Source organism: Micromesistius poutassou (genome assembly GCF_964030765.1).
Source record: "Micromesistius poutassou genome assembly, chromosome: 14".
Classification (NCBI taxonomy): domain Eukaryota; kingdom Metazoa; phylum Chordata; class Actinopteri; order Gadiformes; family Gadidae; genus Micromesistius; species Micromesistius poutassou.
This window is the reverse complement of record NC_140284.1, coordinates 18,759,007-18,782,269: the sequence shown is the minus strand read 5'-3', so window position 1 is coordinate 18,782,269 and position 23,263 is coordinate 18,759,007. Positions and strand designations below refer to the sequence as shown.

Below are 23,263 nucleotides of genomic sequence, written 5' to 3'. Positions count from 1 at the left end.
GGCTTGGTAATGGCGTCGAGCATATGGATCACAACAACACAGAAACACACGCATGTACCTTTGCTTAAACGGAGGTGAGTGTCTTTGAGTCTACCTGCTCGGGTGAACAACGCTGACAGAACGGATACTAGAACCTAACCTGTATGAACTAAAGGTTGTTGTTTTGTTCATCTTGGTATTTCATCATCCAATCACTGGTTGATGGGACCTGTCACCTCCATTAAAGGAAGGGTTTCGGGCGGGGCTGAGGATACACAGGCACTTCAGAGAAAGAGACACAACACCACGACTTCAATTAAGGCACAGCTACTACACCCACAATATACATCTTTCTTTAGGGATAAACCACACACGATCCCTTCAATTGCACGTGTACACACACACACACACACACACACACACACACACACACACACACACACACACACACACACACACACACACACACACACACACACACACACACACACACACACACACACACACACACAGTTGACTTACATTAAAACTCTTCAAACTTCAAACTGTAGCTTTTTAAGCGCACAGCAGTTGATTATATATATATATATATATCTGTGTATTGAGGAGTTGCACTTGACTGGATCATATTTCCTTTTTACTTTTCAACAAAGAAATATAATAAAATGATTAAAAAGGATGGAAAAAATCACAAGACGTCTCATCATGGAATGTTTTGGAAGTTACATGCAAATTAAAATGCAGAAAAAAATTATTATTCTTCAGGAGTACTTCAGTGATAAACACCTATGGTGTTTTGTCTATTTTCTGCATTTATCTTTTATTTCCAAAAAGACAAAAACTGAGGAAAAATTATAATTTTGTTTGGACTCAAGCTATATGTTATTGACTAGTGCAGGTCATTTCCTCCTCAAATAATAAGGGAAAACAAAACGGCAGATTAACTCCAGCCCCATAGGAGACACAGAGACAAGGATGAGAGCATCAGCCAATAGAGGTGAACTACTGTCATTGTGTAACACAATGTAACACAATTTGTTTATGACGCATATACGAACGGGGTTGTTCTAAACCTAAACCGACTAACGTAACGTCTCATCAATGCATATATCTCATATCTGATTAGCACTGAACAAACCACCCTCCTCCGCTAAAAGAAAGAAACAAAAAGCCAAAGCCAAATAACTAAAAGAAGCATATGGTCTCATTTACTCTGCAGAACATACAATCAAATGCTTTAAGATGTTTTGCAACTTCCTACAGTAACCACCCACAGCAGCTTACTAGTGACCTACTACTAGTATTCCAACCACAGTAAGAAATTCTCAGTCATCTTGTATTGGACATTGGCACCATTCTGGTCTAACCTAACCTGCTGTTGTTTGGATCAGGCACCCAGGTGACCAGACGCAACATGTGCATGAGGGAAAACAACCCATAGGCACGCGCGGGAACCCAATGCGCGAGCACACGCACACATTGGCGCTCAGAAGGTGTACACACACACCCAACATGAGTGTGGTACATACAAGCACGCTCTTACCGAGTTACATACACTGTGAATGCATTGGCAATGTGTGACGTTTTAAATGGACCACCCCACCCCTTGCTCCCTTAATAACTCATTTGAATGTCTGATTCCCAATGACAATCCGAAAGACGATTGGAATTTTCTTAAAATCAGTAGTTTCCATGGCAACGGTTCTCTTCAGCTCCTCAATCCCTTTTTGGATCCCTACTCTCTCTCTCTCTCTCTCCCCCCATCCCCTGTCTCTCTCTCTCTCTCCCTGTCCCTCCCCTTTCCCACTCTCTCTCCATCTTTCTCTCTGTCTGTGTCCTCCCGCTCCCCACTCTCTCTCTCTCTCTCTCTCTCTCCTCTCCATCGTGGATAGACCGCCACTAGAGCGCTGACAGATCAGTGTTGTGACACAAGTGGAACAGTCTCACTCCCGGGGGGACGCGTGGGGTGAGTCTCAAACGATGCCCTGATACCCTTTACGCACTTCACTCATTTATTCCGCAGGGCGGCCCACAACCAAAGAAGTACGGTAAGAGGGTAATGGCGTCGGTTGAGGTGCACCCCACGTCGGGACATCCAGAGGCGTAAGACGAGGCAGGAGAGCGGGAGCAGGGGCTTGAGCTGCCTTTAGCGCCGGGGGCACAACCCCTTCTTATAGGCCACCAGGCCGGCTGCCGTGGCAACAGACAGGAAGGCGGTGAATCCCAGGAACTTCAGGAAGCCGCCCACCGAAGGCAGGTGGCGCTCCATGAAGGTCTCTTCGAACGGGAGAGCGATGACGTCCTGCAGGGGCACAAGAAGGAGACCCCAGGAGCTCCGTCAAGAAGCTGCTTTGTTTAGATCTTTATTTTTTTTTTTTGTGATGATTTGTGCTCGTGTTCAATGCACAGCAGAACTGGCACTTTACCAAAGACTCAGGCTCCTCTTGCCAGACTTTATTCTGGGGGATTTTACCCATGGCGTGCAAGATCTGCAATGGAAGATTTGTGTTTAGAAATATATCCAAGCACCACATCATATGTCAAACACACAAAACATAATTTAAGTCATATTTAACCAGAGGGCAAAGGGGAATTGCTGTTGCCTTTTGAGACCATTCAGATATTCAAGTTTCGCAATGTTTATCAGGCTGGCCTTGGTTGGGCAGCAATTGAGATCCTAATATGGCCATGGCCTTACTGTACCTCGTATAATTCTCAATAAATTCTGATTGGTTGTTGGGTCATTTACAGCTAAATCGCTGATAGCTATTTGCATAAAGTTGAGCTGTTTTCAACTCTCATTTACAGCTGTACAGCTTTATAGCTATCGCTCATGCGTTGTATCGCTCCTATCGCTTTTTCGCCCATGTCTAATAGAAAGTGAATGGGCATTTATCGCTCGTATCGCTTTACAGCTTTTGGTCTGACCGTACAGTTACACAAAAGATCTCCTGCCAATCTGATTAAATAACTGAGTGACGTCCTTCTCTCCTAGCTCTAGATTAATCCAGTTGGCAGTAAAGCAAAGCAATCCCCTGATTTCTTTCCATCTTCAAACATTATTCAGTCTATTTTTTATACAAACATTCTTTGTTTACTCTGTAGATTTCTGCCTTTTCCTCGGGCGCCACCATTATTTTTAAATTGGCCCACTGCAGCGATCTGTGCTTTGACATGAACTGAAAATCCCTCGCCCGAGCACTGATTGGTCCTATTATCTTTTTTGGAAAAGGCTTTCAACGGGGGCCAAACTGATTTGCAAAGAGCAACAGGATGTGAACTCGCAAGATCAGGACAGCCTCACGAGGCTTATGATTGGTTGTGGTGTGACTCTGGTGGAGATTCTAGTCTCGTTTCATCTTATAACACAACAGTGGTTTGGTGTCCGTCCGTTTGTCCGCTGACCTCCCTGGCAGCTCGCTCTCCAGCCTGGACGGCCCCCTCCATGTATCCGCTCCACTCCGTGGCCGTCTCTGTGCCCGCAAAGAACAGCCTGTCTACCGGCTCCCTCAGCACCCTGGGAAGAGGCACACACACACACATGCACAAAGCATGGAGCTCTCGTCGCGTTGAACAAGTCTTTCGGGTGAACGGCAAAAGACATGAACAGACAGAAGGGGCTTGTAACGGCTAATCACACTCACACCAGGTGGTGTACTTTGCCCCCTTTAAGGGTTGGCATGAGGAGATGGTACCCAATAACTAGCAGACTTGATCCTTGACCTACCGGCCAAACTGAGTGAGGATCCCGGGAGGGAAGTAGGCAGTGTAGCAGCCTCCAGAGTACTGCTCTTCACACCAGTTCTTCTCCTCGTAGTGGATAGGCTGAACACACACACACACACACACACACACACACACACACATCAAGCCCTATCCAAACGTGCGTCACTGTTTATCGCGATGCTCACACGAGGTCTCTCTGGAACTCACGTGTAGAGCGTCCTCGGTACCCAGCACTTTGGCGAAGAGCTCGCAGATCTTCTTCAACCTGCACACAACACGCACAGCTGAAGACGCAGGCTGTTCCGGACCCACACCGCTTAGACAACGTATGGTTAGAACCCCAGTTTAGACCCATGTGGTTTAGACCCACAGTTTAGACACAGGCTGTTGACTCTCACACAGTCAAGACACGGTATGGTTTAGACCCCGAGTTCAGACCCACACGGTTTAAACCAAAACAGTTTAGACCCACACGGTTTAAACCAAAACAGTTCAGACCCACACGGTTTAAACCAAAACAGTTCAGACCCACACGGTTTAGACTCAAGCATTTCCATAACCAAGACAGTATACAGACCGGAGAGTGAAGCATTGTGGGAACACGTCTTTCCGTTACCTTGCTTCTTTGCTCAGGACTGAAAGCTTCCTGCATTTGCGGGCGAGGATGAATCTACAAGAGAAAGGTCAGAGACAGAAGCATGAGACATGACTAACTTTGTTCCTCACACCATGTCCTGGACCGCTGCTAAGCACACAAGACGGCTCGGCAGTTATAAGACCAGAACCAAATGAGTTGTGTTCACCCCATAATCGCTGGGACGCTCCCATCTGGCTTGGTGTCGTCCAGCGTGATGCCAATGGGAGCTTCTTCGTCCTCAATGACCATGGTGCCGCAGAAGCCTAGGCATAGTCACACGCACACACACACGCGCGCACACACACACACAGACACATGGACACATGGATACACACATGGATACACACACGGACACACACACGTTATTAAGCGTGAAACACACACGGGGGACTTCACAGTTCACGGTATGTCACAGAGTGTCTCATGCAGGAGGGTCCAGCCCCTAATCCTTACCCAACTTCCGCCAGAAGTTCTCCTTGTAGTACACCATGCACTTGATGACCGAGCCCATGGGCACGCGGTTGATGAGCTGGTTCCTGAGCGGCGGCAGCTCGGGGTTAAAGTGCATCTTCAGGTTGAGGGCTGGGGGCGTGGCCACGATCACATAACTACCCTGGAAGGACGACGCAACCACACACAAGCACAGGCAGACACACACACACACACACACACACACACACACACACACACACACACATGCAAACACGCATGTACACACCCATGCATCCACACAAACACACACGCACACACACACACACACACACACACAAACACACACCCATGCAGAGTCAGCCACATCATTTCTCCAGGAGAAATGTGACCTCTAGGTGGCGGCAGAGGACAATGTAAACGTAATGTAAATGTGTGTTGGCTGAGGACGGCCACTAGGAGATCATTACACTGCTCATTCAGCTATTTACAAGACAACCTGGTGTAAAACCTCTGCTACCGGGATCCTGACGACCCCTGACCTCGCTCCTTTGTCGGGGAGGTCTGCTGACATCAACGTGAAAGTCATGTGATACTTCTCACCAGCAGACCTGTCTGCTTCCTGCTTCCTGGCTTCCTACAAACCCATGTAACTCTGCTGGTCAGCTTTTGCTGTTGTTGTCCCTTCCTCCGCTACTACCGCAAAACATACTCTAAATGTAGACCTTAGAGAGCGACCTTGTTTCAACGTCAACACTAACCCTTGTGCCCTTTATTTACAATTTGTATCGTATGCTTTGAATATTCCCGGCCTCACTCAAGGCCTTCACTGGTGCTGCCCCACGCCGACGGAACTCGGACTCAGTCTCAACCAGCGCCCAAAGTTAACACCTGCCTCCATCCGATGACTGATTTGTTTTAATAAGGTCTTTCTTCCATTTGAATCCACCAGACCTCATTTATTAATCTGTTCAACCTTTGCAATATAGTTTGTTTCAAAAGGTTTGTAATAAGACGTGCTCAAATTAAAAACTGCAAGTCACCTAAGGATGAATAAGGATACGAAAAAAAACCTTTTCGAAATGACTCCAGGTTATTGAAGACTTTGAAGGTGTCATGAGCACCGCCGAGGTAGCCCACTGTGATCATTATGATCATGTTACAACATGTGCACACTCTGCATGATAAACACCATACCTCGCTCTAAATCACTCACCATGTACGTCCGCTTGTCCACCGTCTCCACAGCAACCAGGACGCCACTCTGGTCGATGCTGCAGACAGGTGACTGCAGGATCACCTTGTCGCCCAGCTCTTTGGCCATGCATTCACTGATCTGGCCGGATCCCCCCACAAACTTCCTCTCCTGCCAGGAGGAGAAACTGATTGGTTAGTGAAGTGTGTCATTCGAATGTCGTGTGTGTGTGTGTGTGTGTGTGTTCTGCCTCATTCTATGGACCAAAATCCAGCCTGTAATTCTAAAATATATATATATATATTTCTTACATATTTTAAAATAGAAGAGGAAAATAGTTTCCATGCAAACAGCAACAGCTACAATGTACGGATAAATAACTCCTGCTGTGTACATCATCTGAACGCTTTCCCACATTGAGTGGCGCCCGTTTGTTTCAACTCTACAAAACAGGAAATGACACGGGATGCTTGACATGTTCTACTCATCCAAAACACAGCCCCCCCCACCCCCCACATTTCACCAGTGGTCATGGCAACAGGAACCCTCAGCCTTTTAAAGTATTGCAGAAGAATGACCTCTCCCAGGGCTCCAAAAAGACGCCATTGTTAGGGTAATGCTGTGCTGATTGAAAGAGGGAATGTTGGGGTAATGTAGGGTAATGCTGTGCTGATTGAAAGAGGGATGGGGGTGGATGTCCATCTACCAATCTATCTATCTATCTATCCATATCTATCCATCAATCTATGGGATCTAGGCAGAGAAAAAGACACGGGCATGTACACACAAACTCACAAAAAAGTATACGCACGCACTGGCAGGCACAAAGTGCATGCGCACGCACACACGCACGCACGCACGCACGCACGCACGCACGCACGCACGCACGCACGCACGCACGCACGCACGCACGCACGCACGCACGCACGCACGCACGCACGCACGCACGCACGCACGCACGCACGCACGCACGCACACACACACACACACACACACACACACACACACACACACACACACACACACACACACACACACACACACACACACACACACACACACACACACACACACACACACACACACACACACGCGCACACGCGCACACGCACACACGCACACACGCACACACACCTGTCCTCCGTTGGTGGTGGAGAAGATCCTCATGATGCCCCCACACTGCTTGACGTACCAGAGGAACCAGAGGGCCGACACCTCGTGGGGCTCTGACGTCACGTTGACGTTGACGAACAGAGTGGCGAACCGTCGGGCGGTCCTGAGGGGAGGGGGGGGGGGGAGAAGGTCAAAGGTCAGCTACTCCGTCTATGAGTGTTTGGCGTATTTATCAATGGAGACGTGCAGCGGTTTCACGTACACGTTGTTAAGGACCGAGTCTGTGTATAATGTGCACATGTGTGATATGAATTCACGTGTATTTCTGCGTATGTATTTGTACGTATATATATATATGTGTATATGTAGGTATGCTATATATTATGCACTGTATTTACTTAGCTTTAGAAAATATGTTTTGTGCTTCCAAGTGGGCAACTTTAATATTACATAATTATTTTTCAGGTATTAATTGCAAGTTTAATTTAAGTAAAGGAAACAGGTAGTAGTTTATAATTGTTGTATGATTTAATGAAAGGGGATTGGATTAAACAAGCGTATACTTCCCACTCATTTTCAAATGTGTTGAAAAAAAAAGAGGAAAAATAAAGCCTTGTCATTCGATGACATGTTTCTTGCATGTTTGAAATTACATTTTTAAATCAAATCAAATCAAATCAAGTAGGAGGAACAGGTACCCAGGTTCAATCTCAAGATGTCCGCAGCTCAATTTGCAGGCTTCGGGGCATCCGAGATTGAAACCCGGTACCTTTCGGCTGGGAGTCAAACACTACCACCCGTGACCTGCCCTGCCCCCAGGTCAGAGGTCAAAGGTCATAGGAGTGGGTTTGGGATGTTTTCCCGCCCACTAGGCCGTGTGCAAAACACTCCCGATTGGCCGCGCAACGCCGGCGCTACCTTGTCCAGCAGATCTTCTTGAAGAGCTCCTCCATGGTCATCTTGTCCCACTCCTCAGCATGGGGGGCCTTCCAGGGCGCCTCCCGGGGAATCTGGCAACCGCAAAGCACAGAGGGCGACGTGAGAGAGACGAGACGTAACCGGACGTTTGATTTAATTCACAAAAAGGGCCCCAGAATATATGAACTATCAAATCGATTATGGTTGGAAGCCATAACATAATTGCAACACAAGAGCAAGCATTTATGTCATGCAGTGTTCCTCGTATTAAAAGGAAAACAGCAAGAAGCTCGTTTTGGTATACTGGGATTTCCCTGTGGAGCGACCTGCCGCTGCATATTAAACAAAGCCAAACAAGGGCGATTTTTAAGCAAATGTTAAGGCGGCTTTGTGGGAGGGTTGATGGTTCATGTTGAAGGGAGGGACTTTGAACCACGGGCATGGGGTGGCATGGGGGACTAGTGGGGTTATGTTGTTACATGTTGTTTTTTGATCGATTTGTTTGTTTCCATGTATTGTTTGTTTCCATCGAGGACCACTTTGGAAATCAGTGTTTTAAGTATAATGCTTTTAAGTGCTATCCTCTGGGATTACTGTCTTGTATATTTGATACTCGTTGGGAGTTGTTTGTACTACTTAAATTCCTAATAAATATCAAATCAAGGTAAAAACCAGTGAAGGGTTCAGAACAACAGAGGACACTGGAGGTGTGTGTGCGGAGGGAGCCGGCCGTGGCCTACCTCCTGCCCCATCTCGTCCATCTTCTTGAACAGGTTGTTGAAGTCCATTAGCGCCAAGGGATTCCACATGGGCGGGAAGGAGCCCTTGAAGCCGCGGCTCTTTCCCTGTTGAGCACAAACGGGGAAAATAACCGTCATCATCGGTGTGTGGGCGTCGTCATCGTTGTGTTCATCATCACCGCCGTTGCCATCAGCATTGACATCGTCGTCGTCATCGTCATCATCATCATCATCATCATACTTATGGTGCGTTCACGTCGCTGGGAATTATGGGGGAAAACAACCTGCTGTGAAGAACTTGATGAGAAGCTCTCTTCCCAACGCGGTGCACATGAACGGTCGCTGTCGGGAACACGCGTAATCGTGAGTGTCATCACTGGCGAGCCGTCTCATTATCACCATGACCGTGAACGCACCTTTACACGCTACTACAGAATTACCATTAATAGTTCATAAATTAATAGTTCCTGACATTTAAACAATCTTATCTTTGCAAAGATTGACAAACACAGTTTCTAAATTGTTAACGCCCTTGAACTTCATTGACTTATTTCTCAAGCCAGCCAAAGATTTTACTGATGTAATTTGAGGTGAACCCAGGGCGAACAGAACGAGATAAAGCTTGGATAGCTTTTGAACCCATGGCAGTAAAGGTTTATAGGGGTATATATATAGAACATGAAGGAGCACATTCCGACGTGGAGATTTGAACAGTGTTGAGCTTTCCAAGATATTATCATCATTGTAAATGAAAGGTAGTGTTCATTTATTAGTGTGAACTCTGAAGTGTTCCGTGTTAGAAGTTCAAACCCATTAATTTAGCATCGACAAGACAATGGTCTAGACTCTTGTACAACCAGTTTCTTTGTACAGTGTCTCTCTCTACACACAAAGGCCTGTGCATTGGCCAGGGTGAGAGGGCTTACTTGTATATCGCTGATTGTTTATTTGCAAACATCTCAGTGGCTCTGTAAATGTGTTTGTTTGGAGACTTCAATGAAGACTAAATAAAGTCAGGTCATTTGGCTGCTGAATTACGTGAATCAAAACAGGATGTGTCAAGTAATATCGTGCCAGGTACCGGGCTCTTTGATCTGAGGAGAAAACCTCAGAAATCCAATTCATTGTGCCTTGGCTATCGTCTGGCTTTATGTGTATAGCTTTAACGAAAGAACCTGGTCATCCTTATCTTAAGCTCAGTAATGCCCGCTGCTGGAGATGGAGCAACAGGTCTGTCGCCATGGCGATGGTGGTGGAGCGAAATGACAGGGGCAGGGAGAGAGAGAGAGAGAGAGCCCCCCCGTCCCCCTGCCACCCTCTCTCTGACTCTTCCTGAATCGCTGATACCTGTTTCGGTGTTTAATATAAGGGCCCCCTTGTCTGGGCCTGACGGGAACACCTCATTAGTAAAGAGGCAGCTGCAGCCCAAACGGCGACATCTGTCTATTAGGCAGTAGTTTGCTGATAAGGGAAACCAGGCCCCGGCCTTTTCGGATCAAAGTCCGCTATAGAAAAGCTGATTAGCTCCACGGCTTGCATGGATGCTAACCCTAATTACGCAATGCCTGCGCCCCACGTGGGCCGGCCATGGGAACGTTATTGCTGCAGTCGTCGACATGGGAACCAGGGTCACGTGTGTGTGTGTGTGCTCCGTGATGTGGTTTCCCTTGCGGTGCATGTTGACGGAGAACACTACGCTACGCTCATGTGAAAGACCTGTTCTGTGTGTCTACGCATTAAGAAGGACGTTTTTGTAAGGGTGCGTCCAAACGGGTCCATACGGTGTCTGTGTGTTGAGCTTGAACGGAATGCTGTCCGGGGCTATTGAATCACTTGATCACTCCCACTCTGAACAAACACACAGTCGTACAAACCAGTGTGTACTTCATGGCGAATATTCCAAGTGAATAAGCTTTGTCAGTGAAATGGCAAGCGCTCCCGTGCCGTGCGTATGTTTTTAGCTTCAGATGCCAAAGCAATCAAAGGCTCCTCGGAAAATCATGATAGTGTGATAGTGTATTAACAGCTTGCTTGATTAACTTTATGCCGGGATATATTTTTAGATTGTTGGCCCACCTGTCTGTCGGCTGATCATATTTAGCTGATGAGGTAACAGGCGTGACAGCTGCCTCGCCCGTCCCCAGAAATATATGCCAGTGAAACTAAATGCTGATGAATAAAAAAACCTCTGCTAATTGTTCTACCAATATAGAGATAACACTACAATGGTATTAAACCAAAACCAGTGGACACGCTTCTTCTCACTCTAGAGTACTCACACATACATATCCCGAAGATGGACTCACAACGATCTTTACATGCATTGACAATCACAGACCATCACAGAGACAGAGACACACACACACACACACACACACGCGCACACACACGCCTACACTCACACACACAAACATTTTTGACAGAACCAGATACAGTGTTTGATGAGTAATGCTGCCATGGAAACTGTGTGTGTATGTGTGTGTGTGTGTGTGTGTGTGTTTATCTGCGTTTGCGTCTGTGTCTTGGAGCAAGTCCTCTGATGTGAATGTTTATGTGTGTGCGTCTTAGCAAAGAGGTTAGAGAGATGGATGTGTGGGGGAGGCCCCGCTTCACAAACAGACCGCCACTCTCACCAAACAGAAACATCTCTCTGGAGGCTACGTAGGCTGGGCTGCTAGTTTCTCCGCCAAAGCGCCAAACATACAACCCCCCCTTCCCTAGCCTCCATGCTAGTAGCATTCCACACCCCACCAAAGCGGCCAGAGTCAATAACACGTTAAAAAACCTAGAAGTGAAAACGAGAAATGTAGAAATGTTCCCACACAATCTGCCCTTATTCCCTGCTCTGATTTAAAGTCACATGCAAAATCAAATGACGCCTGAATACTGTCTGTTCTGAATCAATATGGGCATTCAATGGAACAAGACGGCCACTGTTTTAATGAAAAGGATGTGCATTGTTGTAGCTTTGTGAATATAGTGAGTTGTTTGATAGGACTAGGCCGTACAAACCTGTTCCCGGCAGTAAGAAAGTAAAAGGAACGTAAACGTCAAATCCAACGTCAAAGTAACAGTTATTGAAACAGTCCGGTGGGCCTTGTTTCAGTTTGCTAATCCCCTACTCTGGCGCAGCGGTGTATAAGTAAGTTAGGATATATAGTCAGGGTATCCATAAGGCCTGAGCAGCTAATCGAATCCCCTAAGTACCGCCGCGCGGCAGGCTCCACGAGATACGGAGGCGAGGAGCAGGCGGCCCAGGAGGAGAGAGGAGAGGGCCTGCTGGGCCCGGCGCTCCTTCTAGGATTCTCCCCGTCTCCTTTCCACCACTCGGAGGAGCCAGAACCACATTAGGTGCCGACCGCGGGCTACGATCGGTATCTCCGGCTCACTAATGCTTCGGAGTGAGGGGGGGGGGGGGGGGAGCGGCTGGTTATGAACCATGGCATCTCCGTCCCACAAACACATGGATCTCAATGTAAATGATTATGCTTGATATCCTTTTGGTGATTGTAAATAACTAAGGCGTTTATTCTTCATTTGCTTCAAACAGTCACGCCCGCCAGCTGGAAAGTAAATAACATTTATATTTGTAATTATCTGAATTTTTTCGTATTCTTTCGTAACCCTCACACAAACCCCAAAGTTTTACTTTCTTAAAGGAGATGGACGTAAATGACATTGGCCTGCTCAAAACTGGCTAGGTTTAGTATAGTGACCTAAAGACTAGTCTCACGTCTCACGTCTGTCAGCCCTCATGTCTGAGCAGACAGAGGGCATAGCCATGCATTTCCTGTAACATGGCCTGTTATGTACTGGAAGTGGTCAATTGTTATCATTGCAAACACCCAAGGCCGTCTTCTGGGAGTCTAATCCTATGTATGACGACATACTGGAGGTCGGTCTAAATCAAGAGCGACGTCCTACAGAGAGACAAGGAACCGCAACTGAAAACAATGCATGTCGTCCAAATCGGGGTCCATATTTCCGGGCTACTCACGTTAATGTGGTGCAGTAGATCCTCCTTCTCGTTGATCTTGTAGGTTTCCACGCCGTATTCTTTAGCCAATCGGAACATGCGGTTCTGAGTGGGGCCGACGTAGGCCCCGCCCAGGTCAACATATTTGGTCTCTCTGTTCTGTGGGACACAAAGGGAAAGCCAACACAAACAGAAGCAGCTGTTAATAATTTGGCCCAAACTTTATTTTTCTGGCGATTTTTGCATGTCTTCTGTGTGTACCATACCCTGACGGTGAAGGTCCTTCCACCGACACGATCTCTGGCCTCCAGAACCAGTGGATTGAGCCCGCTTTCTTTCAACAGCTTGGCAGCACTCAGGCCTGTGGGAAGACCCAGAACATGGACTTAAAACACACACAGGTCAACTGTCACTGCAGCTTTAAGACAGGCATGTACAGAACACGTTCCACACACTGTTGCTGAGTGATTCACACTAAAAATAGATAAAGGAAGATCTCCAAACATGTCCAAACAACAATTTTGGAAAAGCTTGATGTCGGTAAGATAAACGTTTGTTGCCATTACCTCATGCACTTAACTGTGACTAAAGCCAATTCCTTAGGCATTCCACGGCTGATGTTAGCTCGGGTGTAACAGTTTAAGGGAAGTAGCTTAAGTTCAGAGCATGTATCTGGAATCAAACAGTAACACACTGAATGCCGCTGAATATGAAATTCTTTTTAACCAGAAAATACCTCAGAAGTTTAGTTTTAGGTTGCTTTCACACCTTTGGTTGTAATCTAATCCTGAAGCGTTTCCCTGTACAGTTCGGTTCACTTGGGGTTGTGTAAACGCTCATTTGAACTCTGGTGCGGAGCAAACTGCTGAAAAACAGGGGTCTGTGTCTGCTTCAAAGTTGACTGTGGTTCGGTTCGCTAGAAGTGGGAATAGGAGCCGACCAAAGTGTAGATAAAAAAACAATGCAATTCTGGGTTGAATGTAGGACAATATCCCGCCCAAAAGAAATATGATAAACATATATTCAGCCAAGTATACGCAAACTTTGGATTAGAAGACAGTGGTTTAATCAGGAGGTTAACACATAAAAAGATGGTCGAACAACTATAGAAAGCATATACAAAATCATTTTTTGGTTTGCCTCCAAAAGAAAACCACAGGTGTGAAAAGCACCCTGATATTTTGAAACTCTTTCTCTTTTCAAAGAGCCAGTGGAATTACAGCACTGGGGAATCATAGTTTGGGCTTAACTGGCTCTTTAAGAGACAGAGCGAGCGTGAGGAGCAGGGAGCTGAATGCTTTCCTAACAGAGCGGGTTCACGTCTGTCCCCTCACACACAGACCTCGGCCAAGCCGCTGCCTTTACTGGAATTCAATTTAACTTTCGGGGAATAGTCCACAAAACATGGGTGCACACGGTTTTCCTAACCCACACGCGATCAGATACCGTCTGAAGCGCTCTGGCTTGTGTCAGCCCTGCCCCCCTCTCACTCAGCTGGAGGACATAAAGGAGACAGAGGGAGAGGTAGAGAGAGAGAGAGAGAGGTAGAGAGAGAGAGAGAGAGGTAGAGAGAGAGAGGTAGAGAGAGAGTGAGGTAGAGAGAGAGAGGTAGAGAGAGAGAGGTAGAGAGAGAGAGAGAGAGAGAGGTAGAGAGAGAGAGGTAGAGAGAGAGAGAGAGAGGTAGAGGTAGAGAGAGAGAGAGAGAGAGGTAGAGAGAGAGAGAGAGAGGTAGAGAGAGAGGTAGAGAGAGAGGTAGAGAGAGAGAGAGAGAGAGAGAGAGAGAGAGAGAGTTAGTGCGACAAGCAAGACAGAGAGAGGGCAGGAAATAGAGGTGGAAGGAGACAGAGGTAGAGTGAGGTAGAGAGAAGCAGAGAAGTTAAGTGAGGTGGAGAGGGAATGGGGTTGAGATAATTAGAGAGAAAGAGAAAGAGAGACGCAAGAGGTGGCGCAAGAGAGAGAAAGAGCGGGGGGGGGGAGGGTGGGGGGGGGGAGAGAGGGAGAGGGAGAGGCCTCCCATCTGTGTAAATGTTTTCAATGCCCCGGCCCTACTCACTCTCTCTCTACCTCTCTCTCTCTCTCTCTCTCACACAACCCCGACCTCAGATGCTCTAAAAAAAAAGGGCTAATGTTGGTTTTAAGACCAACTATGTATCGCTCCCTATCCCCTCCTTCTTAAATCTATCCCCGGCACAGTGTTTTTTCGTGGCTTTTTCTTTAATTGTTATGCTGCCATCCCCCCTTGTCCACCGCCCAAGCTGGAGAAAGGGGCACATTGAAATTCAGCCCTGGAAGGCAACTGAAGGCTCTGAACGTGCAAAACTCCCAATACTGGCAAGATACACGCAGCGTTCATACGATGCGTGTCTCGTGCCGGTATTGGGAGACTACACGGCCCAACACGGGCAGCGTCGGGTCGGATGTTGAACAATGGTCTACAATTTCTGCATCCAAGATTAGACCCGTGCTTTGTATTCTTTGCTCCATACGATACAAATGTACCTAGATAGAAGATATTTGACTCTGATGAGCCTAGAATCATCCTAGCAGAACATACCAGGAGACACTGAGATACATAGTGCTGGTCCCCCATGGGAAGGGATCCCAAGCTTGCACATTACGTAACACACACATCAACAAGTAGACCCTGTGCCTTCTAGCCCCTGGTCGGTCACTGCGCGGGACAACCCCTCCCCAGGCTGAACTCCTAATCACCGGGAGGACTTTAAAGTAAACGACGACCAAAAACCAAGAACGAAAAAGAATGTTGGTGAAGGTTGGTTTTCGGAAAAATGTCTCTCATCAACAAATACTAAGTTTCCTATACAGAACACAGGAGAGAAGGAGAGTGTTTATCCGTGGGTTTAGCGAGCGGTTGCTGGCTGTCTCTCCGTTCCTGGTCCCGGCGTGCGGAGTCCTGGTGCCAGGAGTACTGCTCACAACCAAAAGGAGCTCTTGAATGATTTCTTCCATTGGCACACTCATACCAATGGGCCTCCCTAATGTGTGGGTGCGGACATTTGATATACAGTTTCTGCATGCGTATCCCCCCTCCCTCCCTTCCTTCCTTCCTTCCTTCCTTCCTTCCTCCACCCTCGCTTCCTCACCGTCTTCCTCTACTCCTTGTGCTCTAACATTGCTTCTCCCTGGCGCTGCAACCTCCAGGCTGGAGATGACCTAATTATCTTGTCTCCTGGGTGAGGTTGTTAAAGGGTATCGGAAGGGGGGGGGGGGGGGGGTGTGGCAAAGTGTGTGTGTGTGTGTGTGTGTGTGTGTGTGTGTGTGTGTGTGTGTGTGTGTGTGTGTGTGTGTGTGTGTGTGTGTGTGTGTGTGTGTGTGTGTGTGTGTGTGTGTGTGTGCCATGGCATTTGGTACATGGAGGTTGGGGTTGGCGTCTGGCCTGGCTCTTGGCACGTTCCAGAGTGTTTATGTGACCTGTGAGGGCTTTGACCAGAAAACTATTGTTTACTATACCTTTCACCGTGTGCATGCACACACACATATACATACACACACACACTCACACTCACACTCACACACACACACACACACACACACACACACACACACACACACACACACAAGCGTCTTCAGGTAAGCAATGTGTGTGCATGGCATCTACCGTGTCAATACAATGTGCTGATTGCAAGGAAATCAGAGGGTGTCGGAGTTTCCCTGATAACAGTTATTGTGCTGGAGCATCTAAGTGTGTCCTTTGTGTCCACGACTGGTTTTTGGTCTCTATAGCGACAATGAAAGAGGCAGCTTTTTGAAGCCCAACTCGACAACGCAAAAAAGAAAATTGCACGGATTAGGCCAATCTTCTCCATGAGTAGAAACCAAAATAACGCTGAGCTTTGAAACAATACAAAGCCACAGTTGGCCTGTGTGTTCCTCACAAACTTTCACAACACACACTCACTTCCCTAATCCACTCTCTCTCAACGCTCCGAGCCACTGTCCAACCTCAAGCATGTGACACAGCACCCGCAGTGTACGGACAGTCAATAATTATTTGAGAGGCAGTTTTCATAGGTCACGCAGGGGCTGAATGCACCTGGATGACACGTCACCAGGGACAAGCTGTTCCCCAAAACATCTCAGAGAGGATCCGGACACTAATCAAAGCACAATCAACACTGCCGCGGTCGACGTCCGGAGGGGGAACTGAAGATCGCTCATCAGCTGAGATCGGGCTATGATTTGGATTCTCAGGAATTACCAGCAGCTGTGATCAAAATCACTGGTAGCTATCGCAAACGGTTCTGACAGTGTAAACGGTCATAATAATATAATAAATGTAACGTAAATATAATTGTTTTTCATACCTTATTTTGGTTCTGAACTCATTAGAGAGAGACTCAGACAGAGAGCGAGAGGAAGAAAGACGGAGAGAGTGTGTGTGTGTGTGTGTGTGTACGTGTGAGCGACAGAGAGAGAAAGAGAGATACAGAGAGACAGATAGACATAGAAAGATAAAGATAGAGCGACATGGCAAGGGAGAGAAAGAGAGAGAGAGAGAGAGAGAGAGAGACAGAGAGACAAACCAGTGGCCACATGGTGTCAGATCATTAGAAATGTTATTTTTGTCCCTGAGGAATTAACGCACGAGGGGCGACAAACAGTAAATGGAAGAGCATTCAGCCCCCAGTCAGGCGTCTGCCAGGCTGCGTATTGATCTGCAAGACGAGGTCTTTACGAGATTCTCCACAATCACATTTCCCGTCTCCCGTGTTTTCAGGAACGAGCCACTTATTGGCCAACGTCCACAGCAACCCGATTGAATAACGATTAATTGTCTTTTAAATTTGTAGGTGTGTGTGTGTGTGTGTGTGTCCGTGTGTGTGTGTGTGTGTGTGTGTGTCCGTGTGTGTGTGTGTGTGCGTGTCCATGTGTGTGTGTGTGTCCGTGTGTGTGTGTGTCCGTGTCCATGTGTGTCTGTGTGTCTGTGTGTCTGTGTGTGTGTGTCCGTGTGTGTGTGTGTGTGTCCGTGTGTCTGTGTGTGTCCGTGTGTGTCCGTGTGTGTGTGTGTGTGTGTGTGTGTGTCCGTGTGTGTGTGTGTGTGTGCACAGATGATGTGTTCATGACGCGTGTGCGTGTGAAATAAATGTGTGCAGAAGACGACAATAAATAAACAGTAGTAACCAGGTTGCTTTGTTTATTTATTGCCTAAGCCTGACAGCCATATCAGGTTTGAAGGTTGGGTCTGCGTTGTATAATAGAGAATAGTCTATAGGTTATGATACTGCATTTAATACAATGGTCACGCTGGCAAAAGGGTCCCCTATTAAAGGATCAGGTCTGCTTGAAGCATGGTCCACTACAATCCATCCAAACCCATCGTCAATACTCATATTGAGGGCTGGGTATAGTGTGTACACTACACACATTGTACTTCAGCTGGAACCTTTCATTATCCCATCTTCTGTTACACGGGGGCTACCTGTGAACGCCTGGTTCACAATAGCTGTCTAAACATCAGCTCCATGTTGCTTCTCAGGCCATTTCAGTTCTGTAAACACCCTCTCTGTCCTTCATATCCTTGGCAACTGGAGATAACAGAGTACATTTAAACCTGTATTACATGGCCCTGTCCTGTCACACACACACACACACACACAGACACTTGGACTCTCAGGAGAACACGCACACACAAACACGCACACACACACACACACACACACGGACACGCACACAACACACACAGGCATGCACACTCATGGGAACACAAACACTCACAGACACACACACACACAACACATACACACAAACACACAAAAAACACACGTTACCATCTATTATTCTAAAATATTTACACAGCTAATATAAACTGGCCTGTGCCTAACCCTTCCCCCTGTATTGCGATGGAACATGGCAGGAATCAGACAGCCGAGCTCAGACGGCTTAGTTTGGACAGCACGGCTCTACAGAGCCCGATGCATCAGAGACAACTGTAGGAAGGAGTGGGAGAGAGAGCGCTTTACGGTGTGTCCCACATTTAAACGGCGAGCCGTACACCGCCAGGACACCGGGGCGCCAACTCACGACGACAAAAGCAGCGTGGGGAGATGAGTGCGACTCATCCAGCCCCAGCTCGACTGCAGCAAGTTGCACAAGTTACCGTTTAATCGCAGTAAAGTAAACGTTGATCTCCATGTTGTAATAGGAATCGTGGCAGTGTGAGCTAACCCTAACCCTATATTATGACAGAGGGGGGTCTGTCTGTCTGTCTGTCTGTCTGTCTGTCGGCATCGCATCGGTATCGCATGATCTGACGGACCAGAGGCAGGTGCTCCTGACCCGCACGTACACCCTTTCTCCCGCTCGCTCGCCTTTTCAACCTCGCAGCACCGACGCAGAACCTTACCCACTCCTCGGAGGCGGAGGACATCGGCACGCACAGGTCATCGATACGAATGCGCTGGTCGCGTGCTGGTTCAAGAACGAAGCAAGAAGAACTGTAATTATGTGACGAATGAAACATGCCCCCCCCGTGCCCTCCTCCCTCTGAGCACACGTCACATGAGGCGCATTCTCGCTACGGAGGAGGAGATCCGCTGGGGAAGCCTCGACGGAAGAGGAATCCATCTGCGTTTATGGACCTGTGATGGCCAAGTTCTAATTCACCGCACATGGTGAATGGACCATGTAGAAATGGGACTCTCCAGAGACATCTCGTCCGTCTCGAGATGTGGGTTTATGAGCCGTCGTAAAGAGACAGGGCCCGACGGACATTTCTGCTCTTCGCTGGACCAAAACCCTTCCCCTGATTCGCCTTCCTCGCCTTACTCTCTCTCTGTCACTCTCTTGCTCTCTGTCAGTATAACAACAATCTCAAGTCTGTACCTTTGCAGAATAGTGTGCGGTACCACCTCTTCATCTTCCCACTTGCCCTCATTATTTCTGCCTTTGCCCCACTCTTTCTCTCCTTCTCGGTCTCTCTCACCCTCTTTCTATATCTCTCTCTCTCTCTCTCTTTCGCTCTGGCGCTCTCTTCCTCTCTCTCTTGTTTTTTTCAGATTCCTGTTGGTGGTGGGCTGTCACAAAGGTTTAGTGTGCTAAGAGAAAGAAAAAGCTCTGGCCTCTCTCCACCCCGATCCCCCCCAAACACACACACACACACACACACACACAACCCCCCAGGCCGACACTTCTCTGCTTGTCAGGGCAGGGGCACAGGCAGGCAGGCTGATGACAATTGCATTTGCAGGAGAAAGGGTGACATTTCTCATGGGGAAGGAAAAGAGAGAGAGCATGGGAGAGAGAGAGAGAGAGAGAGAGAGAGAGAGAGAGAGAGAGAGAGAGAGAGAGAGAGAGAGAGAGCAGTAAAAGCTACACTTTCCCTTTGCCTCCATCAATCTGCTGATAAGAGGACAATGATGGTGATAGGTGGAGATCGATTCCAGCGGGGCCTGTTTCGTAATGACCGTGCCCTGTAGACACACAGGGGGAGGGAGGGGGGGCGGGGGGGGGGTGTGTCTACTGCTCCTTTAACCAGAGTGATCAACCACATTCTACCTAACAGGTGACTCTTATCCGTCAGCCAAACATGGACACAGACAGACAAGAGAGACAGACACAGAAACTACATCCGTCGATATTTTCTATCTAGTAGACGGGAAGCAGAAAGGTAGCCTGTGATTGGATCGAGCCCATCCACATCGACACCAATCGGACCATCTAAATGACAAGAGCATTACCCACTGACCGCCGTAATGGATGAGCCGGTTCAATGTGGAGGGCCAGGTCGGGGACACGCAGCGGGGCTAAAGGCTGATGAGGCTGAAGGAACCTTGTGTTCTCATCTCACCTGGTCCCCGTGGAGAATGCCTCCAGAGGGGACCTTTAGACGTGTTGTTGCTGTTGCATCACCTGCACCCATTGCACCTATTACGGCTATCTGACATCTGCCCGATGTGATGGTTTGAATCACAGCTCACACGTCAGCTTTGGGTCTACGCAGTATTACAGTGATCTAAAACCAGTAGAAGTACATTATTACCGATGCTTATGTGTTTTTTTGTGATTTAAATTGTTTTTTTTCTAATACGGTAACTGCAGGCAAAACCCTTAGTTGGAGATCTGATTAAGAAAAGAGTAAAGATTAAAAAGGCACAAGGGCTGAAAGCCCACATTAGCAATCTATATCTTATATTTGCAATCTCACTTTCCGAATCGAATATTCAAAAACAAAATTATCAGTAGAGCTAAATCAGCAGATCTGATTTGGAATAATATTTGAAAGACGCAGGAGAATTTATGCACACCTAACTAAAAATAACCTGGAAAACTTCGAACCAGGTTGAACCAGGACAATGAAGACATGTGCCATCACGAAACATCCCATAATAGAGGCACACAGTGTGAGAAGACATTGATCTGAAGAAGTGTGTTGTTCTTCGTCCGATCATAAATCGTGTGCAAACCTTGTGATACTATGCACATTGGGTGAAGGTGATATTCTACACGTATCTGAAACGATTATTGAGTTTTTCTTGTCTCTGCTATCATGACGAAGCACCTCATCTTGTGTGAAACATTTCCACCTGCCTCTGTCTAACCTAACCTATGCCACTAAGCTATGGCAGCAGAATCCCTCACGTCTTCAGAAGGGTCCCTAAAAAAAACTTTTGTGTTTTTGAATCCAGCCGATGCACACAGCAGAACAATACACACACAGCAGTCATTCGTTTTCACTCTGTTGTTATAGATTAAAAATAGGCAAGCGCTAGTCTGAGTTAGCCTTAGTTTTAGTAGGCATTGTTAATACAGATATTACCGAATACTTCTCTTCTGTATCTGTGATTTACAAACCTGACGCGCGCGCACGCGCGCACACACACACACACACACACACACACACACACACACACACACACACACACACACACACACACACACACACACACACACCTATTTGCATTTGTTTACTATTGTATATGACGCAATATTAACCCTACATTAAGTTGTTGTGATTGTAAATACTATTAAGTCTGATGTCTGACATGTGTGCACTATATTCCCACCAAGCAATGTGGTCTTGTGATTGGGGGGTGGTATCCTATTTGATATAAGGAGAAGGAGAAGGCTAACAGAAGGCAAGGATAATAACACCTTCTGACAGCACACTCACATACGAGGAGTGACACATCAAAGTCACACACCACGCGTGTTAATGATTGACCAAAACGTGATAGCTAGCGTGAACTCCGGTCTCCTGTCAACGCATGTAAAAGCCAAACGGTAGCGGTATGACCAGTCAGTCGCTGTTGCTTAGTAGGTCAAGGCACTCGCGGCGTAACGCGGTGGGAGACGCGACTCGCGGAAAAGACGTGCCGTGGAGAAGGGGAGGAAATCGTGTAATCGTGAGGCCGTCTCTGGCGAGTGCAGGTCGACGTTCATTTATAGCGACTTCAAGAGCGTCCGATAACACACACATCGGGAAACATTTAGGCTAAGTGGCGGAACATTAGCTTTTTTCTGCTGCAACAGTTGTCATGCAAAATGATGAATAGCACCAAGCTCACTGCTTCTGGTTGGGGGAGCAATATCAATATCCATCTCTAGCGAAGCAGTTTTGTATCTACTACATTTACATTACAGCCTTGCAAAATCTAAGTTTATGGGAGAGATCTTTTTTTTTTTTTTTGTAAATTGTACCTACCGGATATCCCTGCCCCTATCACGATAACATCGTAGGTGTTGTTCGGAGTAGTCATGATGCCTCGTCTTTCGGTCGCGGTTGCTATCTTCCCCAAGCTGCCGCACTCTGCTGCTCGCCGCTTACGCAGAGCGCACAGAGGATAGCATCTGTATTATAAGCGGTGGCCACGCCCACCTCCCCCTCGACTCCGCCCACTAGTAGTAGAGGCTGTCATCATGTTTTGAACTCGCTGCGTGAGGGATGGTTACCGACGAAGTACGATGAGGGGAGATCTTTCCGATCAAGCAGCACCTACAGCGCATGATACAGTATCCTATTGGGGACTTTGTTCGAATGATAATGGAAATTATTGGTGGTCAAAGTCTTGTCTTACTTGCCTGATTAGGAAATCAGGAAATCATAAACCTTGTCTTATGGCCATGTTTCCATGGCCATACAAATCGCATAATCATTACGTTTACAGCCCACAATACGACAAGCGGGTTATTGAGAAGCAATGACAAAATCAAACAAAATCAGACCACTTCACGTGTATTTTGTATTATGTTGCCCCCTTGTGGAGGTCTACCGTTAGAAGAAAAAATAACATCAGCTCTCTTGCGTTAGTGCATTCTAACAACACGTACAACGTTTGCCTATGAAATTAATACATTATAGAAATGCACTATCACGATCAACGATAGATATTTCGTTGTTAATCCTTTTTCTAATGTGAACTGAAGGGGTGTACGTGGAAAGAGAAGGTTGCTAATACAAAAGAAAACACCGACACACACACACACACACACACACACACACACACACACACACACACACACACACACACACACACACAAACGAAACACACAAACACACAAACACACGTCGGGAGTATTACAACAATTCACGG

The 23,263-nt window shown here is 47.2% G+C and overlaps 1 protein-coding gene across 1 annotated transcript; it reads right to left on the bottom strand.

Moving 5' to 3' along the window:
* On the bottom strand, window positions 1-22,493 carry mao (monoamine oxidase). The gene is made up of 15 exons (XM_084478351.1): window positions 22,375-22,493; window positions 12,980-13,074; window positions 12,735-12,872; window positions 8,738-8,842; window positions 7,998-8,089; window positions 7,101-7,242; window positions 5,988-6,137; window positions 4,796-4,955; window positions 4,509-4,605; window positions 4,322-4,375; window positions 3,913-3,970; window positions 3,707-3,804; window positions 3,385-3,496; window positions 2,406-2,468; window positions 1-2,281 (listed from the first exon to the last, which is right to left on the bottom strand). Exons 1-15 carry the CDS (start codon window positions 22,427-22,429, stop codon window positions 2,126-2,128), a joined length of 1,575 nt encoding a protein of 524 aa, XP_084334477.1. The 5' UTR covers window positions 22,430-22,493; the 3' UTR covers window positions 1-2,125.
* Window positions 22,494-23,263: the final 770 nt, after the last annotated feature.

Excerpts from the sequence above, each read along its gene's own strand:
- mao (XM_084478351.1), bottom strand. The coding sequence starts at position 22,429 with ATGACTACTCCGAACAACACCTACGATGTTATCGTGATAGGGGCAGGG. Across the intron at positions 8,090-8,737 it reads TGGACGAGATGGGGCAGGAG|ATTCCCCGGGAGGCGCCCTG; the intron begins GTAGGCCACGGC and ends TGCGGTTGCCAG. Across the intron at positions 4,956-5,987 it reads TGGACAAGCGGACGTACATG|GGTAGTTATGTGATCGTGGC; the intron begins GTGAGTGATTTA and ends TCGTCCTTCCAG.